This window comes from Myodes glareolus, chromosome 5 (assembly GCF_982192425.1).
Source record: "Myodes glareolus chromosome 5, mMyoGla1.1, whole genome shotgun sequence".
NCBI lineage: Eukaryota > Metazoa > Chordata > Mammalia > Rodentia > Cricetidae > Myodes > Myodes glareolus.
In genome coordinates this window covers 54,859,088-54,877,838 of record NC_142030.1, presented here as the reverse complement: position 1 = coordinate 54,877,838, position 18,751 = coordinate 54,859,088, and the positions used below count along the sequence as shown (strand labels likewise).

The 18,751-nt window shown below is 40.3% G+C and overlaps 1 protein-coding gene across 1 annotated transcript; it reads left to right on the top strand.

Annotated features, from left to right (window-relative positions):
* The first annotated feature begins 2,796 nt into the window (after positions 1-2,796).
* LOC148122087 (regulator of G protein signaling 5-like) lies at positions 2,797-5,031 on the top strand. Its single transcript, XM_087905988.1, has 2 exons — positions 2,797-2,860; positions 4,874-5,031. The coding sequence occupies exons 1-2, from the start codon at positions 2,797-2,799 to the stop codon at positions 5,029-5,031; spliced, it is 222 nt and encodes a 73-aa protein (XP_087762114.1).
* Positions 5,032-18,751: the final 13,720 nt, after the last annotated feature.

Below are 18,751 nucleotides of genomic sequence, written 5' to 3'. Positions count from 1 at the left end.
GGATTTTTGGGATCCAGTCTGTTTGGATGCTCACCTTCCTGGACCTGGAGTGAGGGGGGAGGAACTTGGACTTCCCACAGGGCAGGAGACTCTGACTTCCCTAGGGGACAAAGAGGGAGGAGGAGAGGGAGGGGGGGAGTGGGAGGGCGTTGGGAGGAGGGGCATAAATGGAAACTTTTTATAATTTAATAAAATTACAAAAAAAAAGAAAAAAAAACAATAAATGGCAAATCATTCAATAGCTACTTTAGCGAATGCTTTCTTTAAATGTCATACCTATCCATTCAAACTAGTCCCAACAATGAAATGGCTTAAAGTATGGGTATGGAAGATCCAGCACAAACAAAGAAACTGTGACTTGTAAGGCAGATGAAACTACGAGTAAGATAGTCTGTTATTACTGTCTGTCTCATGCTTCTCCGTTATATTTCTATCACTCTTTCCTCCCTGATTCTCCTTTCTCTATGTCTTACTGCTCTATCTCTGCTCTTTATATCTCCAGTCATTTCTAAGGAGGAAGCCTAGAAGGACAGGTATGTCCAGATGGTTCTATGCCAGCATCTAGACATTTCAGCATCATCAGCCTAGAGAAGCAATATGTGGCCTGCTACCTGCATATCTGCCATCATGCTTCATGGATTACTGCAAATCAAGCTATGGCTGTCCAATATCTCGGATGATATGCTCTTTTTAAATCTACCGAAACTAATAATCAATACCAGAAATAATAATATTAACTGTGATTGATGCAAAAACAAGTAAAAGAAAAAGGCAGATACATTGAAAAATATCTTTCTTGAAACTTAATAATCCCTTTCTGCGGTCTTGACTTGAGAAATTTAAATGATTTAAAGTTGAGCATGGTGGCTCATATCTGTAATTCAAGCACTTGGGAGTCTGAGACAAGAGCATTGCTATGAATTTAAGGCTAGCTTGGGACACCTGGTGAGTTCTGGACCCATGTGGACTACAGAATAAGACATTAAACAACAACAACACACACTACATACACACATTAAAACTGAAGGGGTAGGGGTAGCATTTTTGCTGATTCATAAGGAACATTTGGATTTGTGTTAATATAGGTCATTGCCTCTCAGGGTTGATAGAGTTATCCAAGCCTTCATTAAATCAAAATTTTCTGTAGTAGAAATAAACCCAAGCAGGCTGCTATTCAATCTTTTCTCATTAGCAAGGACCTACTTACTCAAATTTATTTTTCAATTATTTTATGCATTAGTAGTGCCTGCACACGCATCTGTGTGTGTTTGTTTGGGGGAGGCCAGAGGGCAGCTTCCAGGAGTTGGCGCTCTCTCTTGTCACTGAGGGTGCGGAAACAGAACTAACTCATCAGCTTTGCCGGCCCAAGCTTTCACCAGCTGAGCCTTCTCACTGGCCCTAAAAAGAATTTTTAATCATTTGGGGTCTTTGACTTTTTCTTAAAATACCACATTCTTAAAGTTTCACCTTCAGTTCTGAGAGAGAAGCCATCTGTTGCCATTTGTGAGGCCTATAGGGCATATAACAAGCATGTTGATCTTTAAGAAAACAAAAACAGATTGCACATGGGAGCTTATAGAACTCCATCCCCACCCGCACCATCAGGGATACTGATTCTCCCACATGAGCGTTTTTAAGAGCAAACAGGGATAAAGTCAGTCTGTGGCAACACAGCTTTTATTTGGGTCCTCTTTTCCCAAGGGTTGTAAAATGTCAGAGTGTTTCCTCAGACACCCCTGTGGGCTGGACTGTCCCTCAAGGCACAAAGCAGCCGGTCCAGACTCATCCTTCCGTTTTCATCTTCACAGCCTGCCTTGGCTTCCTCTTCTTTGCTTTCCTGTTTTCTTCCTTCTATGTCCTGGTCCACCATTCTCACCATCTCACTGATGGACAGCCGTGATTTCCACTTGTGACAATGATAATAATGAAAGTGATATGAAAGATACTTTTATTCAGGTATGCCTTGTTCATATATATATGTGTGTGTGTGTATGTATATATATATATTGTTATTACTGTCTGTCCATCACTTCTCCATTATATTTCTCTCTCTCTATATATATGTCTATATATATATATAAATTTGCATATATTGATCTATTTAGTGATTGCAATCATCTTGAGATTGAAGTGCAACAACCATTTCTATTTTTCAGAAAAGGAATCCATTATTCTGAGAGCTAGGTAACTTGTCTCTGATGTTCAATACTGTAGCAGTAACAAAATTGGGGTATCTACTTTCTTTAAAGTTCATGTTCTTTGGTCCTGTGGGTTGGAGGGTTATGCTGATTTCATAGTCTCTCAGTTCAAGTGCAGTGAGAAGAGGAAACTCCCAATGGAAGGTTCCTGTTCCAAGAAACTGAATCACACATCTTTTGAGAAGTAGTTTAGAATAACGGACAAATGTGCGCGGCTACAGAATCAGAACCTGGTATTAAGCTCCAACCTTGCTTATACTTGCTGGGCATTCTGGAGCAGTTGCTTGTCTTCTGTGACCTCATTTATAAAACAGGACTCTTATAGCTCCTGCTCTTTGTGTGTATAATAAAATTTAAATGAGTTTCCTTTTGTAAGATTTTTGTTTTTACATCAATGACAGAATGTACTGGAAGTAAAATTGGGTTTTTTAACTAGATATAGTTTGTCAAATCAATTAATGAAATCCCACTACTGACTTTTCACTTCCTAGACAGACTTGCCAGCTTCAAAGGTTTCTTGAAATCTGAGTTCAGCGAGGAAAACCTTGAGTTCTGGGTTGCCTGTGAGGGTTACAAGAAGATCAAATCCCCGGTCAAAATGGCAGAGAGGGCAAAGCAAATTTATGAAGAATTCATCCAGACAGAGGTCCCTAAAGAGGTGGGTACTGGTGGGTAGGTGGCTGAGTGAATCCATTTAAGAGCCAGATCAACATATTCCCAGGCACAACTTCATGAGCTGCTGGCACAGCATTTGGAGCGGAAGGCTACCTGTGCTTGTGATCAGAGTGCTCCGTATGTAGGTAGCTACTGAACACAAGGGCAGTGTGATAGCGTCAAGCATGTCTGACGGTACAGTGGGCTGTACAGCAATGGCTCTTCAATACCATACATCTAATCTTAAGGACGAAGGAACCCAATGTAAGATTTGGGATAAAACGTGGGGTCTATTTTCTTCCCTTTGAAATGTAAGACTGACTACAGCTATGTTGTAACATTATGAGAATTAAATTAAACAAACAATAGATGCAGAAAAAGCACATGAATGTTCCAACTAATTGATGCCGGTGAGTCCCCTGTTTCTAGCCTTTGACGTTCGTCCTTTATTGAGACAGCAGAACCTACTATTCATGGGAAGCAAAATAAAACAATGCAACAGTGCAAAAGGTATTTAAAGCCAATATACCACTAATTGACTGATGAAGACCAGATACGTTCAGGTTTCAAGGAAGCTTTGGGGAAGTCAGTCTACTCTTATCTTTGCTATCGATGAAACCAAACCAAAAAGCTTATTGAAAATTCCAAGATGACCACAGCCAGACCTGTCCATCTAATCAGGTCCTGGAGTCCATGGTTCTCTTGAATCCAATGTGGACACTGAATTGACATCAAGGTCTGAAGTCCAGCACCTCGGTGACTGAGTGAGCTGTTATAGATGATTTGTAAAGGGAAAGATTCCTGTCATCTCTTTTCCGATGCATATGTAACAAATCTTATAGAGACAACATGAAATACTTATTCCTTTGGCTGTGTAGCATCCTTAGCTGGTCCTTTCAAGAGATGGATGTGGGTATGGAGATGTTAGTCAGTTGGAAAGGCACCACTTGGTTAGTTGTGTATGCTACAGGTCCTGGATTCAATCCCCCAACACCAACTAACCACTCTGTAGATAAAGCACTGGTTCCCTGCTGTGCTTGTTATCTGGTCAGAACTGCTGCCTTCGGGTTTGTTTCCGGGAACTGGTTCTAAAGCTTTGCCAAGGGTCCCTGGTCACCAATTTTTCTTCACTGTCATCAGAATGCAGGGTGTCTAACGGGTCGAAAGTCTGTGAAATCAAGTATTAGTTCACTTGCATTCAAATCTGTTTGATAAAAGCACTTACCAGAGCCAGGCCGTAGTAGTGCACACCTTTAATCCCAGCACTGAGGAGGCAGAGGCAAGTGGATCTCTATGAGTTCAAGGCCAGCCTTGTCTACAAGAGTGAGTGCTATCCTGAAGCGGGTGAAGGAGAATGACCAGAAGAAAAAGGAAGCCAAAGAGAAGGGCACCTGGGTTCAGCTGAAGCGCCAGCCTGCTCCACCCAGAGAAGCTCACTTTGTGAGGACTAATGGGAAGGAGCCTGAGCTCCTGGAGCCCATTCCCTATGAATTCATGGCCTGATGTACAAAAAGAAATAAAAGACCTGGACTGTAAAAAAAAAAAAAAAAAAAAAAAAAAAGAGTGAGTACTAGGAGATCAAGGACTGTTATACAGAGAAACCCTGTCTTGAAAAACCAAAAAAAAAAAGAGAAAGAGAGAGAGAGAGAGAGAGAGAGAGAAAGAAAGAAAGAAAAGAAAAAAGACCAAAATATCTCTTACTAGAGATATGATCTTGAACCACTTAACTTGTATATATATATTCTTAGGTTGTTGAAGGATGAAATAGCATATGCATAGATTGGCTACAGGTAGAGGCCACCTGGTAGGTGTCTAATGCCAGTTGCCTCTGAATCTGAGTCACGTGCTCACTGCAGCATCAGCTTCCTCATCCTACTGCTTCCGAAAGAGCGGTGACCTTTCTTCCTTTGCATGGCATCCCTTCTGTCCTGTGTCTTGCTGGTGAGAATCCTGCTGCTCTGGCCCTCATCCAATCCTGAAGCCTACGCTGACTCAGTGACCATTTCTTGGCCCATTGGTGTACATCGATCATTTCACTAAAGACATCACCATGAAGAACCTGGTGGAACCTTCCCCGAGCAGTGATGACCTAGCCCAGAAAAGAATCTACGCCCCGATTGAGAAGGATTTGCTGCTCTGCTTTGTACGCTCCACATTTTATAAGGAGCTAATCAAGTAGTAAACTGGTCAATTGTCAGATTACCAGGCTTCAGAAATCACCCTGTGAGTTGACCTCTATCCTCTGTAGTAGCACAGCATCTCCCAAGCACCTGCACATTTTCCCATAGCAATTTTGCTTCAAGATACCCCCAAAAAGGCAACCCCTAAACTGTCGCTAATTCTTTTGCTCATGTTGGTTCAGATGTGGATTTGTGGTCTACTAAGGGCTTTTGCTTTTGTCTCTTCTTTCTGACTGCTTTGTAATGAAGGTCTGTCCACCAAGTTTCTGTCAGTCTGAGTCACAGAAAAATATACTGATTACCATAAAGCCGTCTGTGAAAAAAATAGGTGTTAGATTGCTCTTTGAACCGGGCTGAAAAGAAAAACAGATGCCAGGGTCCCCTTTCAAGGGCATTTGACTGGTCTTGTTTATTGTTTTAATTCTCATTCTTTAACGATTTCTGAATTCAGTTAGTAAAAAGCAGGAAGCTGTTTAAAAGGCAGCTACTATTCGATTTTTAAGCAAGTACCTTGTTTCTGATATTCGCCTCTTGTTCCTAGCATTCCTTCATACATTCTAAAGAGGAGCTCTGATGCATAGGGTAAGCTTTACAAAGCCAGTCTGAGCACAATCCATTTCAATTCAGCCCCTACACCTCCAAATCATGAGGGGAAAAGTCAGCCTTTGCCTCTCCCAGTTAGAAATGCTATTACCCAAGAATCTGATTGAGCTGTTTGAAAAAAAAAAGTCTCTTACTTTAAATATCTTCTTCATCTTCATATTAATTGAAATATCAAAATGTCTAAAACTGCCCAAAGAGTTAACTCGATGTTTCACACTCCCCCAGGTGGCTCCTGTTTTGGAGACCTCAACTGACTGTGCTTACAAGCTGTGTGAGAGGCTATGCTTGTCAAAGGAGGGTGAGGTGTGGGGGTGGGGGGGGAAGCCTCAAGGGCAGTGCCCCAGGGCTACGAAAGAATGCAGGAAGGCATGCTCCTGCAGTCACCAGCAGCGTCATACAGCCATATATCTGCCGTACCTCTATATAATTTCAAATTTAAAGCAATATATATATTATATATACTATATAATATAATATATATATATATATACATATGTATTCTTCTAACATATAAGGCAATAAATGGGTGATAAGTATTCTGACTCCAAAGGAGAGGCCAAATGTATTAAGATTGGCCTAGAAACTTTCTGGAGGGGAAAAAAAAACCCTCTCTGTGTTAACAGCAGTTTCCATGGCAACGAGAAGAAACTACATTCTTTTCAAGCTGAGAAATTAGAAAAAGTGGGATGACCTCTGGAGGAAAAGAATGCATAGCACTTATTTAGCATCCTCTCCCCACCCCACCCCTGCCCTCTCTGCTCTCCAGTTTCCCTTGAGCAAATTGCCTGAGAAAGTGGGTCTGGGATGTAGGAAAATATCGGGACTAAATTGTGGTCAGCGCACAGAAGAATTCGCTTCTCGTTCTTGAAGGAAGCCTGTGATTAGCCTCAGACCTGATCCGTAATCAGGGCTTCTGTCTGAGTTTGATATAGTACTGGATTGAGATTGATATTTAAATCAAATTGGCAAAAAGAGACCATCCTTCTGAGAGTAACTGAGGAGGCTATGTCTTATGTTTGTTAGAACAGGGCTGTTTGTATAAATAGACTCACATGCGTACACACACACACACACACACACACACACTTTCTTCTGTATAGATGATACCTTTTGAAAGGCAGAATCAAATGTATGGAAATATTTTTTCTCTTTTCTCATACTCCAAGCACCACCACCCTTAACTGTATAAATTGAACTTTAAGCAGGTTTTCATTTCAAAGGCAGGAGGTGAACTTAATAATAAAAAAAAAGTTTTTATTTGGAGGCTGGAGAGATGACTCAGCGGTTAAGAGCATTGCCTGCTCTTCCAAAGGTCCTGAGTTCAATTCCCAGCAATCACATGGTGGCTCACAACCATCTGTAATGAGATATGGTGCCCTCTTCTGGCCTGCAGGCATACACACAGACAAAATATTGTATACATAATAAATAGACAAATAAATATTAAAAAGAAACCTGTTTAAAAAAAGTTTTTATTTTATCCCATTTATGGACTTCACCGGACTATGAAAGTTTTTTCTGTGTAAAAACTTTTTCAACAAGAAGAATTTGACTATTTTCTGAAGAGCCATAGATATCCTTTAGCAAATCAATTAATAAACTAGTAAGCACTCCTTTCTAGGGATTTGCCAAATGATGCCACTATACAAGTGGTGGTTTAAGAATTACATAGGTGGCTAGTTCACTTGTAGGAGTGACTTTCACTGTCGAAACTGAGTCCCCTACCAGGCATTTCTTTCACTTCCTGGGAACTTAGCAAATTTGGAAGACAGGGACACAAGGAGAAGGAGAATAAAACAGAAAGAGGGCATAGCAAAGAAGTAAGCACCGGTCGGTCCTGTAAAATTAGCCTACTGACTAGGAAACACAGAGGAACAGCCCAGTGTGGAGGATGTCCAAAGTACATCTCGCTGTCTTCCTGTGGGTTTGCAGAGAGGTTTCTCGGGACTCACAATGAGAAAGGACACGGACGCTCATCTTCAGATCCTACAGGAAATTGATTAGAGAAAAGAACAACTCAGGAGGGCGCATTCCCATTAAACTTGTGAGTTCCAGAGAGCTGGGAGTGGAGAGGTCCGTCTGGAGTATCCAAGCATCCAAGCCTCAGAGCTAGGGAACTCTAGGCAGGTTTGAGATACAAAGTCTTGGTGTATAGGCTCCCCAGCATCGAGTCTCTCTATTCTACCCGCATTCTAGCATCCATTCAATGTTCTCTTAGTACAAAGCCCAATGGTGAATTGTTTAAAAGCTACTTCTGGTGTTAAAGACACTTTTTCTAAGTAAGTCCAGTGGCTAAGGAGAGGACTTAATAGCCAAAGAAGAGCTTTTTGTCGTCCCAGGAAACCATCTTGGAACTGAAAAGGTTGACTTTCCCCACTGAGGAGATATCTGAAAAACTAAACAAAAGCTTATAGGAGTGAGTGATTAATACAGCACACATTGAGAATCTTTGGGCTTTTAACCTTGTTTAATTGCTTAATAATAATCACACACATCAAGTAGAGGAGCTATGTAGCCATCTTACTCAGATCCAGTTTAACCTGTTTTGTACCTATTCCCTTGTCCTGAGCAATGTTGGTAATCCATACATTCTGTACATGGCCCCATTATTTGACAGTGCCAGGTGACAAATATAAATCCCAGGGCAGAAAGAGCTCTTTTAGACTGTTCCTCTAGCCATTTCTGTGTTTTACTTCACTATCTGAAGAGGAAGAATTGGATATGTTCTCACGCTGTTTCCCACGTATAGGTCTCAAGCTGCCATTTGTAACCCACTGCCCATCACTCAGAGGTCTCCATTATGCACAAATTCTCACAGGAAGAATAGCACATTTTAAGACAAGGGATCTAAAAACCGAGAATATTGGATCAGACTGTTCTGAACTTTGGATAGCTGTCCATGCTCTGTAGCTTTCCTTAGACACCAGACCCAAAAGACAGAAGATCTTGCAGAGTGGAGCATGCGGATCCATTGGGCAGCTTCACTGTTCATTGACTGAATGACACCTTACATACCCATGCATTTAAAACTCTCTCAGGGGCTGCGGGTGTAGCTCAGTGGGAAAAGTGTATTCCTCGAATGCACAAAGTTCTTGATCCAATCCCCAGGACAACATATACTGGGCTTGGTGGTACATGCTTGGAATCCCAGAACCCAGGGGTAGAGTCAGGAGGACTAGAAGTTCAAGATCATCCTCAAGTATCAAATCTAAGTCCAATCTGTCCTATATGAGACCCTGTCTCAAAAAGAGAAAAGTAAAAACCTAGGCATTGTTGTTAAAAGTAAAATACAAACTCACTTCAAAAGTCCCTAAGTATCGACTGCCTGCCATTTTAGATAATTTAAAGCAATGTACAGTGGCATTACAGATAGTCTCACATGAACTCCCTCAGAGGTCACTTGTACACTGAACAGGTTATTCTAACTAAAAATTTGACTGCTGTCACGTCAGTGAGTATCCTAAGTCTTCAGCTGTCACACATGGTTCTCCAAGCTGGCAAGTCAACCGGCTACCCAAAGCTCTTAAAACTCCTGCCATGCCAGTCTCTCTCCTAGTCAAGGCCTTTTGTTACGTTCCACTGACTTCACTCAATTCACACAGAGACATTTCTGGAGAATCTAGCAAACAAATGTCACCTTCTCCAGAGACACTGTCTTAATCCAGACCATAGCTAAGCACCAAGGATGACATCCCTCCAGAACAGTCAGGAAATCCTCTTGGAGGGATGTTAGCAAAACGAAGGTTTTAATTTATGAAAAAGGCATGCAGAAAAATATTCAGATACCATCTCCTCCTAAATTCCTAGGAAGAGGGATACTAATTAGAATTAGTATGACTTCTACTGTCAGGAAACAATGGTCCTCGTACACGGACAACCAAAGTGAGAAATACTGACTCAGAGAGGAGCAACAAATGCTGGTACCAAAGAAGAAGGGAGACTGTGGGATCACCTGTAATCATAGAATCCTCTGGGGCCAGTCCCTACTTTGTTTCCTTCAAGATGTCTGCATTGCACTCCCTGGGCTCTGACACTGGCACCTTTTCTAAATAAGTAGGTCAGGCATCCATCACGTTCTTTGTTTCTATGTATCTCCTGCCAGGAACTGGAAAACAAGAAAAGTTAATGAATTGTCCAGATTCTTTTCTCTGGCAGGTAACTACTGCGTGACTTTTCATTTCAGACACCAGTTCTGCCTCACAGTCGGGGGTAAACATGGAGGGCAGACTAATCTCACTCATTTGAAGCCCTGCTTGCTTCCTCCAAAAAGGCTTAATTGCAGTGGGGATTTGTTTCTTCCCAGTGTACTCTCTTAGAATGACTAACTTTAAGTAAAGGAAGTAAAACAGCCTATATTTATAGCTTGTTTGAAGGGGTCTTTTATTTTATTAATCAGCAACCAATAAAGCTGGGATATGAGGATCAAGGTAGTTGAAATCCAAATGAAAACATTTATTTAGATCCTAACCTCTCAAACCATGCAACAGACTGAAAGGAGACATCAAAGATCCAGAAAACAGGGATTGATAAAAACAAAAACAAAACCAAAACCGTGTCTCTTTGAACTGTAAGTGCAGGCATCAGAAGGCGACCTTAAGGCTGGGAGAGCGGCTTTTCTAGTCATACTATCTCCATCTGATTGACTCAGTCTCCTGTAGCTTGGACTCACATGATTTGAGCTGGAGGCTGCATTCTTCCTCTCCAGGACCTGAGACAGCACAAATAATTCCTGAGCTGAATCATTTTACCCTTCTGTATTCTGTAGCACAGAGAAGTGATCCGAAGTAAATGACGTTAGTTAGCGATACAAAAGGTTTGTAACCTGTGAAACAAAACTGCCTGAGCTCCCTAATTGGGCCAGTTTGTTTCTCTCGCTTTCTATTCTTGTCTTCTTTCATTTACTGTGACAAACATGGTTACCAAAAGCAACCAAGGGGAAGAACAGGTTTGTTTGGCTTATACTTCTGGGTCATGGTCTAGTTTTGAGGGAAATCAGGGCAGGAGCTCAAACAGTTCTTGAAGCAGAAGCCACGGAGCACCATTGCTCATCAGATCACCCATAGGCTCAAACATAGCTAGATTCCTTCTATAGCCAAGGACCACCTACACAGGAAATGGTGCTGCCTGCAGTGTGCTGGGCCCTCCTATGTCAATTAACAATCAAGACAACCGCCCACAGACATGTCTGTGAGCCAATCTCATCTGGGTAGTTTCTCAATTGAGACTACCTTCTCAGGCGACTCTAGGTTGTGCCAAGTTAACAGTAAAAGCTAACTAAGGCACTGTCTTTCTGGCATAAATCATTAAGTCCCAGTCAGAAAAAAAGGTACTTCATTAGTTATTATCAGGAGAAATAGCAAATACAACAGGTCATCATTTCCGTCTTACTACTGGTTCCTAACGGCAAGCTACAAGAAGCCTGAAGCTGTGTTTTGTTCATTACACAGAGCTGCAAGCAGTTAACTGGTCTACCAGATGTCTGCTGGAGATGCCTTGACTCTTCAGCTCTAACTATCCTTTGACCATATCATAAATACTGCCCATGCAGTTTTCCCTGACTTTATTTCACTTGGTCACCACTATAACTTGATGAAGTGAGTGGATAGTATTCCAAATGCTTACTTTACATACACGATAGTCTGAAGCTTAGAAATTTAAAGATTGTGCAAAGCCACATTGGTAATACCAGCAGAATTAACATGAACGGCACAAGAGAAATGGGGGATGGGCCCTGTGGCCAGAGCACTCTTTCTATTTCTATCTCAGTCTCGTTCTCTCTCTCTTTTCTTCCCTGCTTCTCTTCTGTTTCTCTTTTTGAGGCAGATTCTTACTCTATAGCTCAAGCTGTTCTCAAGCTGGCTGTGCCTTGGCGCTATGTCATTAGTGCTGGGGTTGCATGCTCCTTGCCCAGCTTCGAAACTCATTTTCTCATGTCACATTCTATATATTGATGTCAATAAATTTAATATTTGCAGTATTGGCCTAGCTATACAGACTGGCAGCTCCTGAATGATGTCTGAGTGGTAACTATGGATTGGTGATCCATTGTAGACGTGGTATACAATAGTTGATATAATTCTTTTTCTTTAAAAGTCTTTCTCATTTAGGGTACCACCAAGAAAGCTCCATGGAGAAAAGCATTTGAGACTAAATCTGACAACCTGAGCCTTGTCCCTGGAATCCACGTGGTGGAAGGAGAGGCCGATTCCTAAAATTATCCTCTGACCTTCCCAGGTGTAGCTTGGCGTATCCATCACCATCAAATAAATGCAATTAAAATGTTTAAATAATGAAAACATTTCTTACTGGAGCTGGGGAGATAGCTCAGTGGGTGTCAGATGCCCTGAAGCTGTAGCATAGAACTCGGATCATTTGCAAGGGGTAGCCAGCCATTTCTCCAGACCTCACAAAGTGAACTGTATAAGAATCTTTACTCCATTTTTTTCAGGAGGAACTAAAACTTAAAGAAAGTCAGAAGTGACCCCAGACCCAACCCACAGTTGGAAAAGAGCAACAAAGCCAAAGTGCTCTCTCTCTCTCTCTCTCTCTCTCTCTCTCTCTCTCTCCCTCCCTCCCTCCCTCCCTCCCTCCCTCCCTCCCTCTCTCTCTCTCTCTCTCTCTCTCTCTCCCTCTCTCTCTCTCCTTTGATTTCTCTACACTTTAAACTTCAAAACAGACCATTTTGCAATGAAGGAAGCTTAGGCTTTCTTAGGTATTCGGTGGCATAGAGCTCTGTGTTCAGACTGCCTTTTCTACTTCCCCCACCAGAACAACTGTTCTTGGTTAGTACCCCATCCTCTGTAGAAGATCATGCTCATCCATCTGGGACTCCTAGGAACTCACTTATTCTCTGAACATAAGGAGGCAAGGGCTATACTGAGAGCTCCAAGGTGTTACAGAGATTTTCCATGAGAGCTGCCATGTCAAATATGCTCTTGGTCTCCTCCTAAGTGCACTGGTCCAACGCCATGTTTCTCCCAAATACATTCTGACTTTGCCCAGACACCATGTTTGTATAACTGGAGTAGTGGTAATCAATCAGCAGCTGTAGGAAAACACATTCCTAAGCTCTGGAAGAAAAACGGCTCAATTTTCTGGATCACGAGCGATCACTGGAACAAGACACATTTAGCTAAAAAAAAAAAAAAATCCTTGTAGGGAATGGCAGTCTAGAAGAATAAACACAATGGTCTCAATTTGATTCTAGATCTTGGAGGAGCAAATCCCAGGGTTTGGGGCTTTTCTGCATTTTAAACCTTTGCCCTAAACTCAGCTATTTGCAGTTAACCCCTATGTGTGCATGAACTGGGTCCTTGCCGTGTTGCAGGCTCTATGCTAGCTAGGGATATAGCCATGAAGACATCTCAGTCTCTGCTCCCTGGGGAACTGGGAGTGTGTTGAGAAGATCCATGTACAAATGGAGTGACAAACTGAAGAAATGAATGACATGCTGAAGCTCACAAAGTGGAGGTCCTAGAGAAGGAAGTCTTCAGGTGACCTCTTTGTGCAGTCAGCCCTGTGAGTAAATTTCAATGAGTTTCCAACATCACACTGCCACTACTGTTTACTTCCCATTTATAGGAGTTAGACAGGTCTCGGGGTGCAGTTAACCACGCCCACTCTCCTCACTCCAAGTGTTAGTCCTTCCCACTGGGTACAGGATCTTTCTTTTTCCTTTCCCATACATTCTTTAAAGGCACAGCCACAGGTCTCTTATGTATTGGAGAGATACAGACCACACCTCCTCCAAAGATTTCACTCCACGCAGTCACTCTAATGTAACAATATTAATAAGAATAAAGTCGTTGTTTATGCCATATGGGAACTATTTTACTGAGTGTTTGCTGCCTATTGTCATAGGAGCTTCAAGGAACAGAGATGAGGTAGTATACCATTCCCTTTTGAAACTGTAAAAGAGGTTTAATAACTTACCAAGGTCTCAGTGTTTCTTTAACTGTTTCTAGACAGACCCTTCCCCCAGGTCTTATGTGATAGTATACTCCAGAGAAACGGTCAGGGCTGCAAGCAGGATGGATTACGTGGTTAAAATCTATTTGTTTAGGGAGTCAGTTGAAGGAAGTCTGATACAAGTGCCAGGCAACTGATCTTTTAAGACTGGAAGAGTGGGTATTATTTTCCCCACTCAACTTGAAGAAATTCAGAAGCATAAATAATCTCTCTATGTAAATTCCATAAGCAGAAAGGAGCAGAATGATTCCTAGTCTACAGTTTATTTACTGCCAGGCCCCACCCTGTCAGAGTAGTGGATCTCTACTGCCATTCCATGGAGCTCTCCCATCACATGATCCACAGTGTTGGGTCTTGTCATTAGTGCCAACAGCCACACTGAATTCCATGGCTGGTCTACCGCAGTCTCCTACCAACAGAACACCGACTGCTGTATTCATCAGCCATTAATATTCCATAATCATACCTGTTCTCAGTGCCAGGCGTTCTCAAAACAAAGATTACAAATACAAAGGATTTCTTTGGTTCTGGCATCTGACCAAAACACTTTTGTGCTTGTACTGAGTTCCTGACTTTAAGTCACTACTAAGGCAAGTTAGGTTTCCTTGAAAAGAAATTAGTGTATTATTTACCAGATTCTGCTAAATTGTTATATTTAATTATAATCGGGTAGGATATGTGGGGGAGGGGCAATGACATAATAGTAGAAGTACTTTTGAAAGCCCCTCAAAAGTCTCTTAATGGACTTTCAAAAATAATTGCCAATTTTCTACTTTGACAACCAGCATTTTTTTACTGTTGTGGAATCTTTGTTTAACTATGCAAAGATTGTTGCATTTGTTTAACTTTGTACAGAGTCATTTTATTTGTCTAACTATGCAAAGATGTGTTCTGTTTTACCTCGCCTGCCTAATGTACCTGATTAGTCTAGTAAATGCTGAACAGTCAATAACAAGGGAAGAGATATAAACAGAACTTCCAGGCAGGGAGAGTGAGAAGGAAGAGGAATTCAGGCAAAAACTTCGAGCAAGCTAAAACTCTGTGACCTTCAGATAAGGTGGAAATAGGCTCACATGTTTTGGGCCTTCACAATATTTTAGAAGCAATTGCGAGAGAAAATGAATTGCACAATATGCAATAGAAAATGCCTGCAGTCTCTGTATGCCTCCAACAGTCATGTTTGATGCAGGTGCTTGACATCCACAGAGAAGACATTTGGGGAAGAAAAGCAGGTGTAAAATAAGAGATAAAAAGAACAAGTTAGCACCCATACTGGGGGCAGGACTAACTGGTGTCTATTCTTATGGTCTCTTTCTGTGATGGGAAAGTTAGAAGAGAGAGAGAGAGAGGAGGGTGGAGGAACTGCAGGTCCAGACATCACCTCAAGCTGTAGGAATGAAGTCAGCTGACAAAAGATGTGTGGGTTGTAAGAAATGGTGGGTGCTTGATGCTCCCACTCCTCTCTCACAAGTATCTTCCTTGTGTTCTGCTCTAACTGGTGACCTACCAGGAGAGGAATTGGGAGAAGTGAAGTTCACCTTGGTCAGGCTGACACATTACAAAGTCACTTTCGCATATAGTCACTCCGATAAGAGACTTCTGAGCGGCTTTCAAAAATACTTCTACTATTATATCATCAGTTGGAGATGTAAGAATAAATTGCCCCAAATTCTCACCAAGGATCATTGTGACTTGTACATTTCAGTCATTTGAATACATGTATTTGGTTTTGATTTGTGATTTAGCAGATTACTGATAATGATGAACTTGGTGTGTGTGTGTGTGTGTGTGTGTACATTTATGCAGGTGTGCCATGGCACCTGTGTAGTACTGATCCAATGACAACCTTTGGGAATCTGCTCTCTCCTTCTGTCATGTAGGTCCCAGGGACTGAGCTCAAGCTATCAATCTCAACAGAACTGCCCTTAAACCCTGAGTCATTTCACCAGCCCAGATAAGCACTTTGAAGATATAAACTTATTAGCTATTTGTATATTTTCATTGGTTTCGTGCTTGTTCATACTGTAGACAATTTTAATGCTTTGCCTTTTTATCATTAGAATAAAATAATTCTTTCTCTATTCTGTGTGTAGGTCATTTGTCAGGTTTATTTCAAATATTCTCCTGGGGTAGAGCTTGCCTTTATAATATCTTAACACTATCATCTACTAAGAAGAATTTTTAAATTATGCAAAATCATTTCCATTATTCTCATTCCTGGCTAGTGTTTGTGTGTGTGTGTGTGTGTGTGTGTGTGTGTGTGTGTGTGGTATATTTAAAGTATCTTGATATAAAACAAGATCGTTAAAAACTTAGTTTCAGTTTTAATTCTTGAGTGGTTTGTGGGAAAGGTCAAGCTGCACTTTTATCCCATATACATACTTAGCATCTCCAGCAACATCTGTTCAAGATGCTTTCCTTTCCTCGTTTGATGTCTTGAGTCTTTGTATAAGTTGTTTACTATAGATGTACATATAAAGGTCTTGATTTTAATTTGACCAATTTCCATGCATCACTACGGGGACAGTATTGGTCTCCATTTATTACTACTGTTTAAGAATAATTTTGAAAGAAGGAAAGCTAAGTCTTCTAACCTGATCCTTTTAAAGCTTGTTTTGGTTATTATAGGGCTTCTGTACACTCATGTAAAATTTTAAGTCATTGTATCAACTTTTGTTCTTAAAATTTCTGAGAAGGTAGTTAGGATATTTTTGAATTTGTAGACAAATTTGGAGATGAGTAACTGTTATATTGTTTTGCTTCAGTCTTCCTGGATGTCATATAAGCTTTAGCACAGACACTCATCAAGCCCTGATAGGACTATGCCATAATAAACTCATCATAGATCTCAAATAGCATTAAGCAAAAATACACCCAATAAATCATCTGCTGAATCTTAATTTCTCATGAGGCAGCTTTTTGTATGCATGTTTTATATTAAAATGACATATGTTCTAGAACATTACATGGTGACTCAAAATATCTCTCATCATATTTTAGTAACGAGTAATTGTAGTTGTTATAAACACACACATACACTTTTTTTCCCTAAAATCACTGGGTTGTGATCTCTTCTGATCATTAGTCATCCATGAATTATATTTCTCCTTATCAGCTTTTAAAGAAATCAATTTATTGACTTTACTGATTATCTCTATGACTTAATTATTCTCTTCCATTTGTTTCTGCTACGATTTAATGACTACATTCTTATTATGGTCTATCTGGTTCTGTTTTGTAACATCTGAAGTTGGATGTTTATCTCATTATTTTTAGCTTTTCTAAAATTTTTGCTGTAGCTTTTTAAATGATACATCTGCAAAGTACTGCTTTAATGCCATTATGCAAATTTTGGTAATAGTGATTATATTGCTATTTAATTCTAAGTAGATTTTGCTTTCCATTACAGTTTTCTTTGCTAGTTGTTTGGCAATGCATGTCCCAGTTTCCACATGTATTTTCTCACTTCATTATTGTTCTTTATTTCTGTCCACTCTTATCTTAGCTATATTGTTTAATTATGTGTCACCTTTACAAAAATTAGTCATGGAAATTTGTTAAGGTTCATTTTTATAGATCTTCATTGGTATGGATCTTGGTTTATTGATACAATTTAAGGTCAATATTGTTATATTCATATTTCTTCTCTTGATTAAGGTATTGTGTTTGTGAAGTTCATTTAAAAATGCATTGTATAATTAAGAAATATAGGTTAATAGATAATCATCTATAATAGTCAAGCTTGTAGTCATGTTAGGTAGATTTTTTTTAGATATTCAGAGATTTATTTCAGGTGGATATACATTCTTCAAAACTTTCAAAGGCTACAGAATATAGCATTTAAAATGTTTAAGATTTTAGGACTTTTCATGACAATGAGACACATCTGCTCCTGGCAGCACCAATTATTTCAAGAAGAACATGGGCATCGAAGAGGCCTTTTATGGAGTTGGTTAGCCTTTTGGGCAAGAAACTGCTCTTGCCTGGACTGCTTGATGAACTGGACATGCAGGACTCACAGAGAGATGACTGCTAAACTTGTCTAAAGGTGAGATAATCCCTCGGGGTTCCTGCCTCATGAAAGAGTCTGCTAGACATTCTGCACAGCACAGAAGAAAATGACTGGCAAACTACTAATATAGGTAGAATTGTCTTTGAAATTTCCTGCTTCATGGAAAAGTCTGCTGGATACTATGGGCCTGTAGGCTGAAGATAGATGCCCCAATGGTACAGAAGAACTTTGGGTGACTGTCCAGACAGTGAGATGTCTCTGTTAATTTTAGAGATTTGGAAGTTGCTTCCAATGCACTTTCTGTTTACTTAGGCAATATTATATCCTTCTAGAGTCTTTGATGGAGTTGAAGAATAGATAGTAGTAATATAGTTTTATTTAGTTATGATAAAAGATAAAGTAGATATTAATATTGTAACTATAATTCTTGCTTGATACCTGTCTTGTTATATATAATTTTACTGTGTTAAAGCTAAAGCCTTTTCATTTAAACAGAAAAGGGAAAGTGATGTTGGATTTCCCTCTATATGCTGTGATTACCATTGGTTAATAAAGAAACTGCTTTGGGCCTATGGCAGAGCAATATGGGAACAGAGGTAGGTGGGGAAAACTAAACAGAATGCTGTGAGAAAGGAGGCAGAGTCAGAGAGAAGCCATGTAGCTCCACTGTAGCCAGATGGAACTTTAGCCGGTAAGCCACTGTCATGTGGTTATACACAGAATAAGAGAAATGGGTTAAATTAATATATAAGAGTTTGCTAATAAGAAGCTAGAGCTAATGGGCCAAGCAGTATTTTAATTAATACAGTTTCTGTGTGATTATTTTAGGGCTAAGTGTGCTGGAACCAACAAGTGGCCTTCATACTATACTAGTACAGTGGTGCTCAACCTTCCTAAAGCTGTAATCCTTTAATACCATTCCCCATGTTGTGGTGACCCCATAACCACAAAACTATTTTTGCTACTACTTCATAACTGTGATTTTGGTATTATAAATTGTAATGTAAATATCTGTCCTGTAGGATATTTGGTCTCTGTGAAAAGGTTGTTCAACCCCCAAATGGGTCTCAACCCTCATATTGAAAACCACTGTTATAGCATATGTCAATTCTTGTAGATTTTATAAGATAGTTTAT